This window comes from Aspergillus fumigatus, chromosome 2, assembly GCF_000002655.1.
Source record: "Aspergillus fumigatus Af293 chromosome 2, whole genome shotgun sequence".
NCBI classification, from domain to species: Eukaryota; Fungi; Ascomycota; class Eurotiomycetes; order Eurotiales; family Aspergillaceae; genus Aspergillus; species Aspergillus fumigatus.
The window spans coordinates 442,627-460,136 of record NC_007195.1 but is presented as its reverse complement, the minus strand read 5'-3'; the positions used below and the strand labels follow the sequence as shown (position 1 = coordinate 460,136).

The 17,510-nt window shown below is 53.8% G+C and overlaps 5 protein-coding genes across 5 annotated transcripts; 2 read left to right on the top strand and 3 right to left on the bottom strand.

Moving 5' to 3' along the window:
- Positions 1-38: 38 nt before the first annotated feature.
- Positions 39-2,123, bottom strand: AFUA_2G01830 (mitochondrial 54S ribosomal protein uL22m). Its single transcript, XM_744225.2, has 2 exons — positions 1,573-2,123; positions 39-1,499 (listed from the first exon to the last, which is right to left on the bottom strand). The coding sequence occupies exons 1-2, from the start codon at positions 1,619-1,621 to the stop codon at positions 484-486; spliced, it is 1,065 nt and encodes a 354-aa protein (XP_749318.1). The 5' UTR covers positions 1,622-2,123; the 3' UTR covers positions 39-483.
- Positions 2,124-3,586: 1,463 nt separating this feature from the next.
- Positions 3,587-7,657, top strand: AFUA_2G01820 (U6 snRNP complex subunit PRP24; the record flags this gene model as incomplete). Its single annotated transcript, XM_744224.1, has 4 exons — positions 3,587-6,154; positions 6,211-6,438; positions 6,489-6,845; positions 6,899-7,657. The coding sequence occupies 4 exons, from the start codon at positions 3,587-3,589 to the stop codon at positions 7,655-7,657; spliced, it is 3,912 nt and encodes a 1,303-aa protein (XP_749317.1).
- A 1,394-nt stretch (positions 7,658-9,051) lies between these two features.
- Positions 9,052-9,899, top strand: AFUA_2G01810 (uncharacterized protein; the record flags this gene model as incomplete). Its single annotated transcript, XM_744223.2, has 4 exons — positions 9,052-9,151; positions 9,207-9,268; positions 9,383-9,667; positions 9,726-9,899. 4 exons carry the CDS (start codon positions 9,052-9,054, stop codon positions 9,897-9,899), a joined length of 621 nt encoding a protein of 206 aa, XP_749316.2.
- Positions 9,900-10,045: 146 nt separating this feature from the next.
- Positions 10,046-10,978, bottom strand: AFUA_2G01800 (putative pathogenicity factor; the record flags this gene model as incomplete). Its single annotated transcript, XM_744222.2, has 1 exon — positions 10,046-10,978. The coding sequence occupies exon 1, from the start codon at positions 10,967-10,969 to the stop codon at positions 10,046-10,048; it is 924 nt and encodes a 307-aa protein (XP_749315.1). The 5' UTR covers positions 10,970-10,978.
- Positions 10,979-15,748, bottom strand: AFUA_2G01790 (uncharacterized protein). Its single transcript, XM_744221.3, has 2 exons — positions 13,663-15,748; positions 10,979-13,610 (listed from the first exon to the last, which is right to left on the bottom strand). The coding sequence occupies exons 1-2, from the start codon at positions 13,890-13,892 to the stop codon at positions 11,225-11,227; spliced, it is 2,616 nt and encodes an 871-aa protein (XP_749314.2). The 5' UTR covers positions 13,893-15,748; the 3' UTR covers positions 10,979-11,224.
- Positions 15,749-17,510: the final 1,762 nt, after the last annotated feature.

Here is a 17,510-nt window from a genome sequence, read left to right as displayed (position 1 = left end):
TCACCCGCTACACTGGACCAGGTCAGTTATATGTTCATTTGTTCGTCCCATTCAGAACGAGATTGTGAGAAAATTGGGAAATAAGTAATTGTCTAGAGTAGGCGGTCGACAATGATTCGATTGGACCGGATGAAAAAGGACGCATATACATGTCGATGTTCCGGTGAAATAGAAGACGTCACATTCTAAAGGTACCCGACTTAGGAACTATAGGGAAAAACCTAATGCGTCCAGAAATGTATATTTCAGTATTGTACAAGGTGAGCCCACGATCGGCTCACTGCTTTAGACCACAAACGGTGTTGGCAAGAATGACCTCGCATCACCAAGAGGAGATAGATATGCGGGGAGAAGCGCTGAAACATCCGCTCGACGGAGAGTGCTTTCAGAAATCTAGGAAAATAGAAACGAACAACGCCGGATAACATGGAACCCATCAAATCGCCTGGTCATGGCCATAAAACAACGAAGCGAACGAGTCGATCACCAGCTATAGTACTGGTTCTGCGCGGTGATCTTCCGGTCCGGAAGCTGGGTCCAGAGTTGGGCTTTCCGCTTGCGCAGTGCCTCAGCCTCACGGTCCCGCCACTCTCTGATCCGGGTATGCTCTTCCTTGAGCAAGACGCTCAGGGAAGTGTAAGGGGGCCGCAGCCGATTAATCTGGCCTCGAGCGCGATGGTCGTAGTCGACTCCGTATGGACCTCGGTTGACCCAAGCCTGGGCAATGTAAATTGATGAAGGGTTGGTGATCGTTTTCCGTTCACCATTTTTGAGAGTAATGGTGATCGGCTTCTGATCTGCGGCGTTGCCCAGACCCATACCTGACCGAACAATGGCAACGTTCTTGGCGTGCTCGAGGTGTTCAAGGACGTCTTTGGCGACCTTCTTCTTACTGAAGCGCATCTGTAACATAGCCTCGTCGATATTCTTTCCTGCGATCTGACGTGCAAGAGGTCCCAGCTTCTTCACGGACGTCTTGAACCAATGGGACTTGGATAGTGACTCGCGCTCCGTTCGCATGATCCGCTCGGTCTTCGTCAGACGGCCCCGACGACGTACTTCCCGAACAATCATCTTGCGCTCCCAGCGCATCCTCGCCTTCGGACGAGGATCGAGCACGGCCGCCATGGTGATACGGTTTCGGTTTTCCACCTCCAGATTGGCTTCCTCCTGGCCTTCCGCCGCTTCGATAGCTTGTTTGCGTGCTGCTGGCGTTCGACCGGATGCAATAAGCTTCGGGCTTGCTTCATCTTCGGCGAAAATTGAGTCTGCACTCAATGAACCTTCACGCTTGGGAGGGGCGGTTGCTCTGCGGGTGATTTTCGGCTTTGCGGTCTCGGACCGGCCACCGAAGAAGAAATTCTTGATGGAGGACAAGGCAGACGGTTTGGATTGCTCCTCCGGTTTCTCGTTAGGCCCATTATTGCCGTCATCCTGAGCACGGCGAGGGAGGGAATATGTCAGGGTGCGTCGAGGGACGAAAGTAACACCTCTCCGGGCTACACAAAATGTGTCAGGGATAAAAGAGTACTACAGGTGACAGATAAAGCAATTGGAAGGGTAAAGACTTACCTGACCGGATCAGTTGCCCGTAGGGATATACAGCACCCATTGTGGCCATGACAAGCGAGCGTTAACAACCCCCAGAGCGAGCCTGATATTCGGAGACTGAAGGGAAAATTGCAACCAGAAAGTCGAGAGCACATGATGCGCGTTTCTTGGCTGCGGAGGGGGTTCCCATGGTCTACCGTACAAGGTGGCTAGTGGATCAAGCCACACTTTTTGTTTTGCTTTGCTTTGGAGGCTTGACTGGCGCCAGCAATCTTTTACGAGTCTAGCTCTCAGACAGCGGCCCCGAAGCTCTAACTCCTTGCAAGTTCGGCAACTTTTCTGCAATTTGCTTGCAGCTAGTCTCCGGAGTAATCTACCTGTGGACTAGTCCCTTACTAAATTTCTCAGCGCTTTGCTAGTAAGAGTCCTACCATTAGTTACGGAATACTTCTTCATGCAACATGACCTCATCATCGGACTGGTGTCGGCAAGTTCTGGTGCTGTCGGCTAAAGCGGCAGCCCTTCAATTGTCTGCTCCATTTTGTATTAATTATACGTGGCTGTGTTTGAGGTAATTTGACCAGTTGCGAAATGATGCGGTGATTGCTTGCCTGAAATACGAAGGTACATGAGTGCCAGTGTTCCATTGAACACCTCTACTCGAGTCGTCATGGCTTCATCTGTTTCGCTCAACCATTTTCCGGTTGTTTGCACCTCCTGAAATGGGATGTGGATGATTGATGATTCGAGCCACAGGCCAACTCAGACATATCCACTCACTATCCTCGACTGTTGACTAACAGTTTGAGCCGATAACTTCATAAACAGGGAAGGGCACGTCCTCCTCGGCGCACAGGGCAATGCCAGTGGCTGTTGATCATGGGCACGTGGTGGTGCTCAAACTCCAGTGTTGTAAAGCAGCTTCAGATCCAGCTCTTTCAGCTAGGCCTTATCGAAATGGCATCGAGCAGCAGGGACCTAGGCTTGTCATCCATAGCATTACACCTAAGCCTCGTAAAAGCAATCTATAGATTCTTGATCACTACGTCAAGGCAGCTGTGGTATCTATCGATCAAAATGCCCTGAGTAACAAATCGTGTCTTGTAAAACCATCGGTTACACAGTCCGTTCGATCCACAGGAGTCGAGAATCTGTCGTAGGAATCAGAGTAGAACTCCTGCTTCGTAGTACGGGAATTCTACGGAGTTCAAATTTCAGGTCGACGCTGTTAGCTAAAGCCTTGAGGATTGTTCAAGCGTTCATTCCTGAGCTAGCTTGGCTGATCACTACTACGCTTGTTTGTCGCATGTACACACTGGTACCTCAGGTATCTATCCCATGCTGCGCGCTCTTTTTGTTCTACTCCCATGAGTCTCTTCTTCAAAACTGTGGAAAGCGACAGTCTCTTTGTCTTTTTGCTGCTCTGCTCTTTTCTCGACCTCTTTCTGGTCGCCCGTCCGTTTGTAGGTCTCTCTTTCCCCATATTTTCCCGTCATCGTGACCGCCGCTTACCCGCTTTTTAGCTCTCGACCTGGATAGCTTGGTCCCCCTCCTCTCTCCCCTTCGGCTTTCCCGCTCACCCCAGTCGTCCCATTTTCCGTCCCAGAAATCCTTGTCAGTTCTGCCCCCGAGCATCAACGTATCCAGTCAAGAATCAACTACTGACAGGGGAGACAAAGAGAGAGAGAGAGAAGAAACGGAACAAGAGGAAATTTACTCACGCGGAGGGAAGATTCCTCGGTCCTAATCTTTCCATTTGCGCAGTTCGTTCGTGGTTTGGAACTTTTTCCGCACCATTTGAAAGGACGACAAGAGTCCTGCTTCCTGAGGCGCAAACGAGGCTCTGGCCAAAGCAGGAATGGACTCGTTGATGAGGCTATCATCAGTTCTCTAATTTTCGAAGCCATTCGTTTCTTCCTTCCCTTCTTTTTTCCTTGGGGGGTTTGCGTCCGCGCCAGCGCGTTAACTGGCGATTCTCATTTACCTTCCCCTTCGTTCTCTATCATCAAAACCTTTGGTAGAAAATATATCCATTATGGATATCAACTCACTTCTTTCGCCAGACTCGAATCCTCAATCTGGGCGTTCCACCCCTGGAAACGGATCGATGTCTGCCAACAATGCTCCTGCCGCGACCTCACGTCCATCGAACAAGCCGCTACGGAAAGGTCGCACAACTCCTGCACGGCCAACCATGACTTCATCTCCTCTTGCGCATTACGTATATGCCCCTTCGCACTTAAACGACCCTTCTCCGCCGGCGACGAGTAGTCCAAGTGTGGGTCCGAACATAGGAGGAGGAAATGGCACGCCTCCATCTGTTGATCTGCCTCCATCCCGACAAGCATCCACGCCTGGGATGGATACCCTCGCAGATTTGGCGTCAATGCAACATCATCAGCCCCAGCGTTCCAATACCTCCATTCTGCGCGGCACAGAGTCCTATGAGAGCCAACTATCGCCATCCACCATGTACCCTCATGTTAACCCGATCTCTCATAATACGCCTACTCCCAGGACTTCGTTTGACATCGCAATGTCGGAGGGCCCGAGGGAAGGCGCTGCTCGGAGGAACTATGCGGACACTTCTTTGCGGCCCGATGCTCAAAGGATGGCGACGGAGCTCTTCGCTCAGATTCAAGACAATCCGCATATCTACGAGGCGCACGTGAATTTTATCCGTCTGCTCCACGAGGGCTTTGTCAACCATGTCTACCCGCCCAATAACCCGGATATCCATGGCGACCCAAGAAAATACGATCTCCTTAGGGATATGCGCACTGCCCGGGAGGAGATGGACAAGCTGTTCGCCATGGGTGAGGATCTCTGGGCGGAGTGGATTCAGGACGAGAGTATGCTGGCGCAATCGGTGGAGGAACGCATCGCGGTAATGGAACTCTGCCAGCGATCCATTGAGGAGGAGTACGGTAGTACCAAGCTATGGACCATCTACGGTGAATGGGTACTATACCTCTACAACTCCGCAAACGGGGATACTGGTTCGAACCAATGGTCCGAGGAGGACAAGCTGGTCGGTCGTGAGGTCTTTACCTGGCAATCAGTTCTGGATGTGTGGCAGCGAGGTGCCGAGGCAACCCGATGGAGGATTCATGATAGCCATCTGGTGTGGGATCGATTTTTGGACCTGCAAGTCCAGGACCTTTCTCGTCGCCCATCGCAAGAACGTGCCAGCCAAGTCAAGGCCTTCTTCGATGTCCGCTTGCAGACCCCACATGCTACCTGGGACCAGACCTTCCAGGCCTTTTCGGGATTCGTGTCGACCTACTACAACGCCAACTACGAGGAGATCATGGCCGACACGGCGGGTCGACTTGCGACGCCAGTCAAAGAGAAGTACAACGCGCGGGAGCATCTGGAGATCAAGTTGCGCAACGCGGTCGATGCGGGCGAGTTTGGCCTGGAGTGGGCGGCGTACTCGGAGTACATTGACTGGGAAGTGAGCCGACACCGGCGGAGACGCCAGTCGAATTTCGATCTTGTGAACGCTATCTACCAGCGTGCGGTCCTGCGTTTCCCGACCGACTCCAACCTCTGGGAAGACTACGTCATGTTCCTCATTGACCAGAATACGCACGGCAACGCGGGAGCGACCACAATATCGACGCTCGAAAGAGCCACCAGGCATTGCCCCTGCTCTGGTACCCTTTGGTCGCAGTACCTCCTAAGCTCCGAGCGGGAAGGCCAATCTTTCCAACGGATCGCTGACATCAAACACAAAGCCACAAGTACTGGCTTGCTGGACGCCGGTGGTATGGAGGAGGTACTGAAAGTCCATACCGCCTGGTGCAGCTACCTTCGTCGGCGCGCCTTTCTGTCAGATTCGACCGATGAGGACCTGGATGTTGCCGAAGTTGGCATCCGATCCGCCATCGAAAGTGTACAGGAACTCGGAGAGAAGAAGTACGGTCGCTCATACCAGGGTGATCCGCTGTTTCGCCTCGAACGCATCTATATCCGCTACCTGAGCGAAAGCGGCAGTTGGGACAGTGCACGCGAAACCTTCAAGGGGCTGGTCGGTCGCCGTGGCAATAGTTACGAATTCTGGCTCACCTACTATCACTGGGAGCTGATCTCATGGAGCAAATTTGTACAGGGAGAAGGGACGGCAGATGCGGCTCGGCGGACTCCCAACCCCAGCTTTGCAACTGCCGTGTTGAAACAGGCCATCAAGCGGACAGACCTAGATTGGCCGGAGAAGATCATGCAGGTCTACATCGCGCACTGTGAAGACTACGAGGACTCGGATGAACTCCAACAGGCTATACTGGAGACCCGGAAAGCCATGAAGGCCATCACCGCACGGCGAGAAAAGGAAGCTGCGGCCGCGTTGCAGCAACAGCAGCAGGCGGCGGCCAATTATGCATCTCAAGCCGAGAAGCGTAAGCGCCAGGATGACACTGGAGTAAACGGCTATCCCAGCAGTAAAAAGGCCCGTGCCGAGGAGCCAACGCCAGCGCCAGCACCGGCTGCGCCGCAACCCGAGTCTGTGGCACTCCGGCGCGACCGCGAAAATGCCACAGTAGTTGTCAAGAATTTGCCTCACCATATTACGGAACACCGTGTCCGACAGTTCTTCCGTCATGTAAGTTTTCTCCCCTGGTTTCCTGTTGTCTTCACTACCTCATCTAACTTGGACAGTGCGGGACAATCAAAGGCTTGAAGATGCTGCCAGGCGACGATGGAAACTCTGAGACCGCCATCATTGAGTTCGAAACAAGAGAGGAAGCTCTCGTGGCTCAAACGCGTGATCAGAAGTTGCTTGACGATAACGCTATTGAGGTTCATCTTGGCTCCGGATCCACATTGTTCGTAACCAACTTTCCATCGACCGCTGACGAAAGTTATATCCAAAATCTGTTCCGCGAGGTAGGCACCTGCCCAATAGCTCCATCTAATGTGAAACTCACCAGTCTTAGTATGGCGAGATTGTCGATATACGCTTCCCATCTCTCAAGTACAACACCCATCGACGATTCTGTTACGTGCAGTTCAAATCCTCTGGGGATGCCCATAACGCGACCAGGCTCAATGGCACCCGGGTTGGAAGCGACCTCAGCCTGGTAGTCAAGATCTCCGATCCGACGCGTAGAGAGGACCGTCATGGACCTGTTTACGAAGGGCGGGAGATTCACATCTCCAACATTGACTGGAAAGCCAATGAGGATGATCTCAAGGAAGTGTTTCAAAAGTACGGCACTATCGAGACGGTGCGGATTCCAAGAAAGGTCGATGGTGGCAGTAAAGGGTTTGGCTATATTGTCTTCTCCACTAAGGTATGTCTTGTGGCCATCCGGCTACTGAGTTTTATGACTGATCTCTCGCATAGGAGGAGGCAGAAACCGCCCTTGCTATGCATGAACAGGAATTCCGCTCGCGGCCGCTACAGGTACGAATCTCGACCCCCCAAGGTGCCAAACGAACTGCAACCACAATCGTGAACCGCGTCCAATCCCCTGCGACCGAGGCAAATGGGACCAAAGCGCCATCAGTCGAGCCTGAAGGCACAGCCAAGGAGCGCTCGGCGCGGACCTTGGGGCTCATGAACGTTCCCGACACGGTGAATGATGCGCGGATCCGTGCCATGGTTGAACCTTATGGGCCGCTCATCAAAATCGTCCTGCGCCCTGATCATCAAGGGGCTATTGTCGAATTTGCGGATGTCAACCATGCCGGCAAGGCTTCGCTCGAACTTGAGGGACAGGAAATTGCGCCGGGTCGAAGATTGCATGTGGGCACAGTCTCGGAACTGCTGAAGCAGTCGGCGGAGAAGAAGGGGGGACCCGGTCAGGCAACCAAGTCAAAGGACAAGGCCACATTCCTCCAGCCGACCGGACCGATCAAGCGTCCCGTGCAACCCGGTCAGCGCGGTGGCCGAAGAGGTGGGCTGGGGGTGAAGCGGGTCACGATGTCTTCGACAGCCTCGCAGGGGGCCAGCACGAAAGCCGAAGAAGGCGTCCAAAGCGCGACGACGATGACGACCACGAATGTGACGACAGAAAGCGGCGCTCACCCAGTTGGCGGTGAGAAGTTGAGGAAGAGTAATGATGATTTCCGTGCCATGATCCAGCGGAATCGAGGTGAATGAAAATTAAAACCTGTGTGCGCGGCGCTTCGGATTGTAATGACCGGGTTGGCGTTTCCCCCCCCCCCCCTTTGTCCTTCCACTGATGTCCCTCTCCTGGATGTGTTCCCTGCCATGGTGACCTGAGCCGGAGAGCTCCCTCGCTGTCGTGATGGTTTCCTTGATTATGCCATTCTACGCCCGCATGGTGGAAAGGCGAATGATGCTTCTTTTGCGTCTGTAAATTACCATAACGCTTCTTTTTTTTTTCTTTGTTCTTTGTCTGAGTTCAACATGTTGGCCATGTAATGATTTTTCTTCTTGTACCTGACCGTTGACCGGGGAGATACCGCAGGCATATGCGGGCTGGGTGATGGCCGCTGATACTACCTCTGCTATGACATTGACTGTTATCCTACATGGAGTAACAGGCGACATTATGTGATCAATTGAAAGACATTGCTATCTCTGTCAGGCAGACTTTCCTCAGTATAGCGCACCTGTATTCCTGGCCTCCCGCCATGCGCTACGCTATGCAACCCCCGCAATGACTGACGCTTTGACCGACCAGATAAGCCTGTTTCGAAGTTAAGTTAACTGTCTGAGGTCGGCCGTTCTCCGTAATTCTGTCATCCTGCGACAGACCGCAAGGTTATCCTCGAGTATCCTCGAGTCTAGATCAGGTAGAAGGAGAGATGATTGGACGGGAATGGCGATGATAATGGCTCGGTTGATCGACGGGTCATTCGGACAGAGGAATTCACCAGCCGGAGTGCATGACCATTGAAGAGGCATGAGAGGGATCTATCTAATTAAATTTGGGGGGAAGATAGGTAAGATAGGTAGTACCGAGTACATATCTGGCGATGTTGCGGTGATTTTGGTCGAATCAGAGGAAGCGACTGCGTGGGATGGTGGTGGTACTTCTGTGTGTGTCCTGTGTACCTATGACGCTGCCTTAGGATATCCTCCTCCCCCAAGCCTCAACTTCCTCTGTTTCCAACTTCTTCTATCATTTGAATGACTGCACCCAAGTCCTGTCTTTTCATCATTATCTATTAGACTTGTTTTCTAGTTGATTCTCTCATCTCACTGATTGAATTGTCGACATCAGAGCCGAATTCCCCATTTCACTCAGCTCGTCCTGCCTGATCGTCTTGGTCACCACTTAACTAACCGCTTGCGGGTTCTCCAGCTTTCGACGCTCAAGTCCATCTTCTTATCAATAACATCAGTCCTTCCTGTCGCATCGACTTACTCACTCTGTACCATACTCCGGTTGAGTGACAACCCTCGCTGCCGGTCAGTGAGCGTTGACCGTTCCCCGTCCGACCATAGCAGCAGTGGCGTCATCACCCACTCGCTGCCCTTGCTACACTTTCCTCCTGGTCGGGTCAATTCGACCGCATACGCCAGAAATGGATTTCCATCTCGTTCCTCGAGGAACAGACCGGAATTACACGGGGTTTTTGACAAAAACCATCGTCTACGCCAGCACCTTGCTTTTGTTTCTTGCTGGTACTTTGAACCTCATGCATTACGCTGGCGACTGGTGGAGGCTAACATACCACAGCATTCGGCCTGACAATCTCATCCATCGTCGTCCCGAAATGGGTCAGCTATCATAGCGAAAAGGTAGGCATCCTTTTTTTTTTCTTTTTCTTTTTTTTCCCCCCTTTTTCCTATGGTTTTTTCCTATGGGCTGAGGACAGGCTGGGCTGGACTGGACTGATTGACTGACTTGGCTAGTTCCACTACTCCTACGGCCTCCACCGTCGGTGCTCCTCCCTCACCAACGTCTGCGAGAGTTTCCCCCAGCGCGAAGACTGCCATGGCGAAGACCGGTACTTTTGCTCCATGTGGCGGACCGTCGGGTTCCTGATGTCGTTTGCTGTGGTGCTGGAGGGGATGAGCGTGGTTGCGTATCTGATTGTGCTGTCGGGCGGGAAGCGGCTGCGCGAGTCGGGGTGGAAGGTGCTGAGTCTGCTGATTATCCTGTCTGCGCTTGTGCAGGCGGCGAGTATGTCGATTGTCGTAAGTCTATTTCTATCTCCCACTCTCGTTCGCTCCGTAGTTGACCCCTTGGCGGCAGGCGTACCTGTATGACAATGAGGACCGCTTCTTTGTCGGCTGGCGGCTGGGCGAGTCCTGGATTTATTGCACCGTCAGCTGGTGCGTGAGTCTTTTCTGTGCGGTGGCCATGATACTTGCGGGGAATAGTCTTCCCTCCGAGGGGGGATATGAGTTGATTCCGGATCATTCTTAAGATGAAGAGTTAGAATTTCACTGATTTAGCAACGCACGGCTGGCAAGTTATTGTCTTTTCTATGTTGAGGACTTTTTGATACTTTCCAGTGTTGTACGTACTAGCCTACGGGCGTCACGATTAATGCTAATGAGATCGCATCCCATCTACTGGATCACCTTTGTGCCTTTCTGCACCGCTCCCTTCCTACTTACCCTCGACTTCTTGCTCGTGTTCTCCCCATCCGCCGTGGCCTGCTCGAGAACCCAGCTCCGAAACGTCGGCAGAATCTCAATATCCGGAAACAACACCTGCTCTTTACTTTTGCCGGTGCCTTTTGTCTTTTGGGTCAGCCGATGCTGCTGCTCCGTCAGATCCTCTCGGATCCGCTCAACCATGGCCCGGATCTCCGCAAACGACTTCCCAGGCCCTGTCTCGGCGCGCAACCACCCGGGCACAGGACACGCTTTGATCCGCGGCTTGCGTCTCCGTCGTCTCCCACCGTCGTCCGACTCCTCTTCGTCATCTCCATACTCCTCCCCAGAAGCACCCGTAGAGGTACAAGCCGAGGCCTCCCCTCCCCCTCCCCGTCTCCCCTTTCTCAAAGCCCGCCCCGTCCCCTTCTTCCCACTGCCCTGCCGCTGCTCCGCAGAGGAAAGCCTTTCCATCTCCCTCCTCCGAAGCACGACTTCGAAACTCTCCACCCCGCCCCAAGCCTCCATCCTCCCCAAACTATCCAGCAGCAGCTCGCACTGTGTAAACGGCCATGCGCGCGACCGGTACCGCGCCCGCTGGTAGTGTTTGCGGCAGTAGTGCACCCACACGGTGGAGGGGAAGAGCTTCGTGGATGTTTTGTTGCGGCCGAAGATGTGCGAGATTAGTTTGCGGGGGTGGCTGCCGCTGCCGCTGCCGCTGCCGGAGAGGGATGTTGTGGAGGTGGTGCAGGGGTGGGTGAATTCGCAGGGGGGTTCCTGGGTCTGTTCTTGTCTTGTAGGAGTCGGATGGAGGGGTTGTTTGGATGGGGTTGCTTTGGGTTTGGGGGTCATGGTTGTAGATGCATTGGGGGAATGAGAAGAGGAGGGGGGGGACATGGGATATGCTATATAGCTTGTTTGGGGCGTTATTGATCCCCCATTCTGCTAGCATTGGCATTGTAGTGAAAATGTCTTAGTTGAAAAAAATGAAAGAATCGTTGACTCATGTATGTTCTCTAGCTACAAGCAGGTCATGCGATGCCACATTCATCAATCAACCCAAATCAACCAACGCCATTGTTGCAATTTGTCCATATGCTCTTAAGTTGTCCGTTTCTCGAAATTTAACCGTTATACCCATAGGTCTCATAATCACATAGCGTACGTTATCGCCTTGGGAACGTGTTTTCGCGGCGCCCGGACGACGCTACACCCCACAGACCCCAGGTCAATGCTGCTCAGCTCCCGGCTCAGCGCATCCATGCCGGCGTGGCCGCCCATCACGGGGTAGCTTGGGCCCGCTGGAGGTGCAATAGGTACTTTGGCCGGGATGGGTGGCCCGACGTTGGCGTACAGGCTAGAAACAGAGTGCGAGGAGCGCGCACTCGGCGCGGGTGAGACGGACTTTCGGTGCGACGATCGCGGCCGGGCTACCTCAGTCGTGCTGTGATTTCGTCCATGTCCATATCCTCCGTACTCCTGGCGACCACGCTCGTTCTCCGCGCCCGTGGATGTCCCTCTGGACCGCGGACGGGGTCCTCCAACCTCCCGGGCGGAAGGATGCTTAAAGCGGAGAACCACTTCGGGCTTTCTGTTCTTGCGTTCCGGTTCTGGTGCCCACGTCTCAGAAGGAAGGTGATCCGAGGGATCAATCTCGCGCCCATCGTCACCAATGATCGGTCTTGAGGTATCCGGCTTCATCTCGTTGAGTCGGGCCGTCTGCATTGCCTGTGCGACGGTCTCATACGCCGGTGCTGTATCGCGGGTGACGGCAGACCGGGCCGCGTTTGGATTCAGCGCATCGTACGAGTCTGGTGAAAAGGGGGTCTGGGACACCTGGCGTTCCGCCAAGGAAGGTGGCCGCGGACTGACCGACTTGCGCCGAGGGACGATGCGAGACTCGGAACTGACAGACTTTCGAAGAACCAAGGAACGATGGGGATCGGTGTCGGCAGGGTAGGGTGGGGAGGCAGGATTCGACTCGGCCGCGCGAATCATGGCGTCCTCCTCGAAGAAGCTACGCCGGCGGTTCGCTGGGCGTTCCCGCGCGGTCCGGGCGGCCTCCCCCTCGGCAATGGCCGGGTCAAAGCCGGCGACCAGGCTGCGCGGCACCGATGGATTCTTCATATGAGGGTGGTCCTGTAGGCGGTTCCCGTGCGAGGGGCGCAGCGGCTGGGGCGCGGTCATATCGGTGGTATTGCGGGGGGACGGTGCAAACTCTGGAGAGTAAGCCTTGTACGAGGAAGTTGGTGACGGTACTAACTGTTGACTCGGCTGGACCAGGCCTGACCGATGGGCCGGTGGTGGAGGTGGAGGTCCCTCCTCTTCTTCGTCGTCGTCCACACGGGGCTGCATTGCTGCATATTCCGGGTGGAAGGTTTCGTGCGCAAGGGAATTGCGATGTCGGCTGTTGATGCTCGCTCCCGAGTTGCTATGCAGCCGGTAGTGATGTTCCGGTTCCGGGCCCGGAGGAGCGCCATGCGTGTAATCTACGGGAGGGGGATTGTACGACCTCGTCGACGAATGAGGGGAGTATTGAGCAGCTTCGTGTCCATGACTGTGACGCAGCACATCTCCCTCATATCCGTACTGCTCCGGTGCAGGAAATTGACGGTTGCTGTGATGGCTGGTGGGGCGAGACGTTGATTCGTATGCATGTCTTGGGTGCATGTCTGGCACTGGTGGGGATTGGTACTCTGGTCTGCTCGGTGGCATACTGCGGTAATCCGGCGCCGGTCCATTGCCATAGCCGGAACGGGGCCGCGCATGCTGCCGATTGTCATAGGCATCGGGTCTCTCCCGGTACGGATAGCTCTCTTCTTGTGGGGATCGCCTTGGCGGTGCGGGTGCGGGTGCGGGATGGGCCGGCGCCGCGTAATTCCACTCTCGATGAAAGTCGTCAGGCGTGTCATACACCTTTGCCGGGGGCGGCGCCTGCGACGCGGATGCATATGCATCGTACGGCGCCTCGGGTGCTTGTCGTTGCGAATAGCGCATGTGATCGGGGCTATTCATGGCAGGCATGGAATGAGCATGCTCATGGTGCACCGGTCTCCCTGGAGCCGGATGAGACGGCACAGGCGCCGCGGGAGTCTTTTCGGGGGGTCCCGGACGCGCAGGAGTCGCGGCGGTAGGGTCGCTCGGAAGCGGACGTCTCTTGACCTTCTCGAGCTGGCGAGGGCCCGACAGAGACGATGACGACGACGACGACGAGGTGACAGGAGCGGCCGGGGCCGGTCTCGAACTATTGCTCTTGGCATGGGCCTTCTCGGCGGCTTGCGTTCGCCGTTCAATCACCGCCTCGTCTTCTGGCCTGGTATCGTAGTAAGTCATCTCGATGCGAACCTCACCGGCATACTTTCCTCGGTACTGCAACGGATGCCATTGGTCGCTCTGGCTGCCTCCGGGGATGATCAAGTCCTTCAGATCGATCCAGGTTTCGCCGATCAGGTCGGTCTTTTTGTCATCGTTGAAGACCGAGACCTTGAGTCTGAAGTAGTCGGGTGACTCGTGCACCGTGAACCGAAGTTCCTGATCCCTGGCATTGCGGTCAGCATGATTCGACCGCTCAAGGGACAATGGGGCGATACCATTTCGGCGTCTGCCCTCCGCGCAGGTCAGTCTCTGTTTTCTTCGCTTCCTTCCCCAACCGTGCAGCACAGTACGGGTTCTGTTTCCCCATAGTCTTTCGATTCGGCAGATTCTTCGCGCGATCAATGACGGCGACCAGCGTGCCGATTGCCGGACCATCCACCGACATGTCCGCGTAGATGCCGGCGGCATGGTTAATATTGGCTATCCTGGGTAGTTTGGAAGCCATGATGGCACCTTTCTCTCTGAAAGAGCGTTCACTCCACGGAGAGGATCAAATGAGATCTAGGGAAGCTATGTAACCATCAATTGACGGAGAGAGTGTAGTGTCCTGCGACTGAGGGGCGTAGCAAAGGTCAAGAGTATTTGATCAATCGGAAGTTACAAAATTGTAGACCAACGCTGCAGGTCGAAATTAAGAAGAAAAAGCCAAGCGAGAAGTGGATGATAGACGAGCAAGTGACCTCTCGACTCGCTTGACTTGCGAATGATGCAGGAGAGAGGAAAGAGGAAAGAGGAAAGATGAAGAAGAGCCGAGAGGAGGGAGGATGAGGAGGACCAAAACAAGGCGGCGATAACCTAAAGCGGGTGAGATCGCGATAACCCGTATGGTGGCCCAGCGTTGTGATTGGCTGGGGTGGACATGGAGGGAGGCTGGGAGGCTGGGAGGAGGCTGGAAGCAATCTATTTGCAACGGTCTGATTGGTGGACAGAAGCTGTTCCTGCATGAAATCCGGATCTGAATACAAGCCGTACGGTATTTTACGCCCGGTTTCCAGCTCCCAGCCACAATCGAGTGAATCGACACTGACCTGTCTCACTCCTGGCAGCTCCTCCTGACGGCCATCAAAGAAGAAGCCTATTTTCTCATCAGGGAATTCGAATCCGTACCAGACAATGGCTATTCTCCAATGATTCCGAGTCGGGATTGTATCGGGTGCAGCGACAGGGAGACTGTTCCAGAGCTGACGATCATGGGCCTGGCTGAGACAGCAATCGTCATACCTGATACCTACCTACCTTAATACCTGACTGTTACAGTCCCACATGAGTTCTCCACAGGGATCGCCTTGCAGCCTTGGGCACCTGTCTCCATCTATCCAGACGACAACTGTCTACCCACCAAGCCATTCCACTCTGTCTGGAGTAGTCGATCCGAATGATGGGGACATGACGAGCAAAAGGATCAAAGGGACGAGTCTAACCTGGGTATCTCCCGAGTATACTCAATGCCAACATCGCAAGCTGACAGACGCAATTAGAACTAGAATCTTGCTGCCTGTAAGAAACTCCGTCCACCGCCACAACCGAGTGGATTCGATTCGGCACGTCAGCTCCTCTGTCTAGAAATTATATTGCCTGATCAGTCTCGGCTCCGCTATCGTCAAACATGCGGGGCCCATTGGGTAGAATTCCACATCAATCGCGCCTTGCGCCATCGGGCCATGCATGCTGGGCCGTTGCACTACTTGTTCTGCGGAGTTCTATATAGTGATTACGTCTGACCTTTTTTCGGGCTACGCCATGCAAGGTGTCGAGTAACAAGACCGGAAGACCGGAAGCGTCCTCGAGATTTGTAGAGAAGAGAGAGGTCGATTCTCGAGCCATCCATGCCCAAAATCCACTGGGGGACTGTAAATGTAAAATCTCTCTGTCAACTATGGATACCTGTTTGACCGTGGTGGAGCTGCGCGGAATGTTATGTGTCATGCTCAATCTGCATGGACAGAGAGAAGCATGCCTCGTTCATAGATCTATGTAAGGGATATGTCCATGCACTGGCACAATGGACCCTACATCAATCATGACTGCGGTGGACATATCTCGCTGCCTATCTGCGGGAGACGGATATATACTGAACTGGGCGCAGAATCAACTGAAGAGTACACAGATTTAAGAAGGCAGATAATAAATATGACAGCCAGACCAAATAAGCGCACGGCCCCTTGAAGTATATCATTTGCTTTTTTGACAGTTGGCACCCCCACTGCATGACAGGTAATATATAATCGCTTTTCCTACTGATGTAAGTATTCGGTGTTGAGCCATGGCTTTCTGTGGCTCCAATATCAGCTCTTTAACTCTCCATGCCGCTTCTTACACGTTCTGTGGCTTCCCAACGCCTGGGGCTCATGATCGCATCATGAAAAGGGCAGCTGCAGCTTTGACCAGATTGGATGATGGATTGGCGGCACAGTTGAAGCCGTAGGTGCAAATAGACACTAGTTGATTGTCTCGTCTGACGGCTAGAGCAATATCACACCTCGCTGCTAAAGGTCATCGAGTCGCGAGGAAATGATAGCAAGACAAAGCACAGGCGACTGCCGAGAATGGGATAGAGGAGCTAGCCATGGCCTGCAATCTAGCTGGAGCTAAATCGCTGTGTCTCCTGCTGACCATTTTTCATTCTCTGCCATCTCAGCAGCGCCATAAGCCCCAGACTCCGGCCACGGCGCATCCACGATCTGAACCTGAGTGTCCTCATGGTTGAAGAACTGACGACGCAAGAATTTGTGCTGATCTGCGTAAAAGCTACTGCGAAAGTAGCAGACAACTGACCGTGCCTCTACCAAGTACGTTACTGCTATTCTACAGGTTAACCGGAGTACAAGACCAGAAAAAGCAAAATGAAGCTCTCCTGTTTCCTGAGTCTCTGAATCTGACACGTCCGATGCAGACTTCTAGGAGTAGACTCTTTGACCGTTGTGCATTATCTTTTCTACAATGACTAGCTGCCAATAGAAGCATGCTGTGAAAAATCCCAAAAACAAAATCCACACTTCTGACGGCAGCCTGCAGCCCTTAGCCGTCAGCCTCACGAGCATCTGGACAAATCCGACCAACTCAGCTCTTCGCGCAGTTTTTGGCAAATCCCCGGAAATAGATCAGGACCTTTTCTTCCCACAAGACCGGGTTCAAAAAGAAGTCATACTGCGTCTGGCAATTCGTCGTCAGAACGGGCCACAGGCTCAAGGCGTTGTCCGGGGGAAACACTCCACGCGTTGGCCTTGACACAGGTCGCCTCTCCGTCTGCGCATTATGTCCGGGCCATGTGGGTGATGCTGTCCACCCCGCTGAAGTAGGCGTCATTCAACTGCGATGTGCCCATGTTGGGGGTTTCGGCCTCGATAATGGAAATGCCAAAGTTGCGCAGGTTGGGCTTGCACTCGGAGAGATTGACTTTGCAGCCTTTGTTGCAGATCTCCCGCTAAACTTGGCCGAAGAAACGCTCGACGTCGACGATTGGATTATGGATTAGAGGTTCCAGCAGGCTGTGGAGGGAAGGTTGACGGCTGATGCGAGGCCAGCGCTCATGGCGAGGGTGACAAGAGTGGGGACTGAGAACGCATAATGACGGTCCGGCAACGCTTGCAATGCAATGCAGAATGTATGGATGAGACGGAGATGCGCGGCTGCTCCTGTCCAGGTCCACGGGCAGGGAGGAGGTATGTACATCTACTCTCCGGAAGCTAGGTAGGCTTGTTGATCCTCTCGCCGATTCTACGCTGGGCCGCGAATATGCCACTATTAAGGATGCGCAAGCCACAGAGTGACATGTACAGCTTCTCGCATAGCGGCATGTACTACAGGAGGCAAACGACTCCCTGAAGAGGGAATGGCGGACCATATGCTCCGTATGTCATATCCCATTGTACTGGTGTCTTCCCACACATATTAGCTGAGCCAATTGATGTTTGCTTTTATTCCCTGCGCTGGCTCATTGGCCGAGTAAGCCACTCTGCATTTGGACTGTGTTTGCCTTACTTATGGCAATTCGGGAGTTCAACTGTTGTTGTATAGAATGCAGCTAATTGGCAAAAGCATCACAATCTAGGCAGCTTCGCTT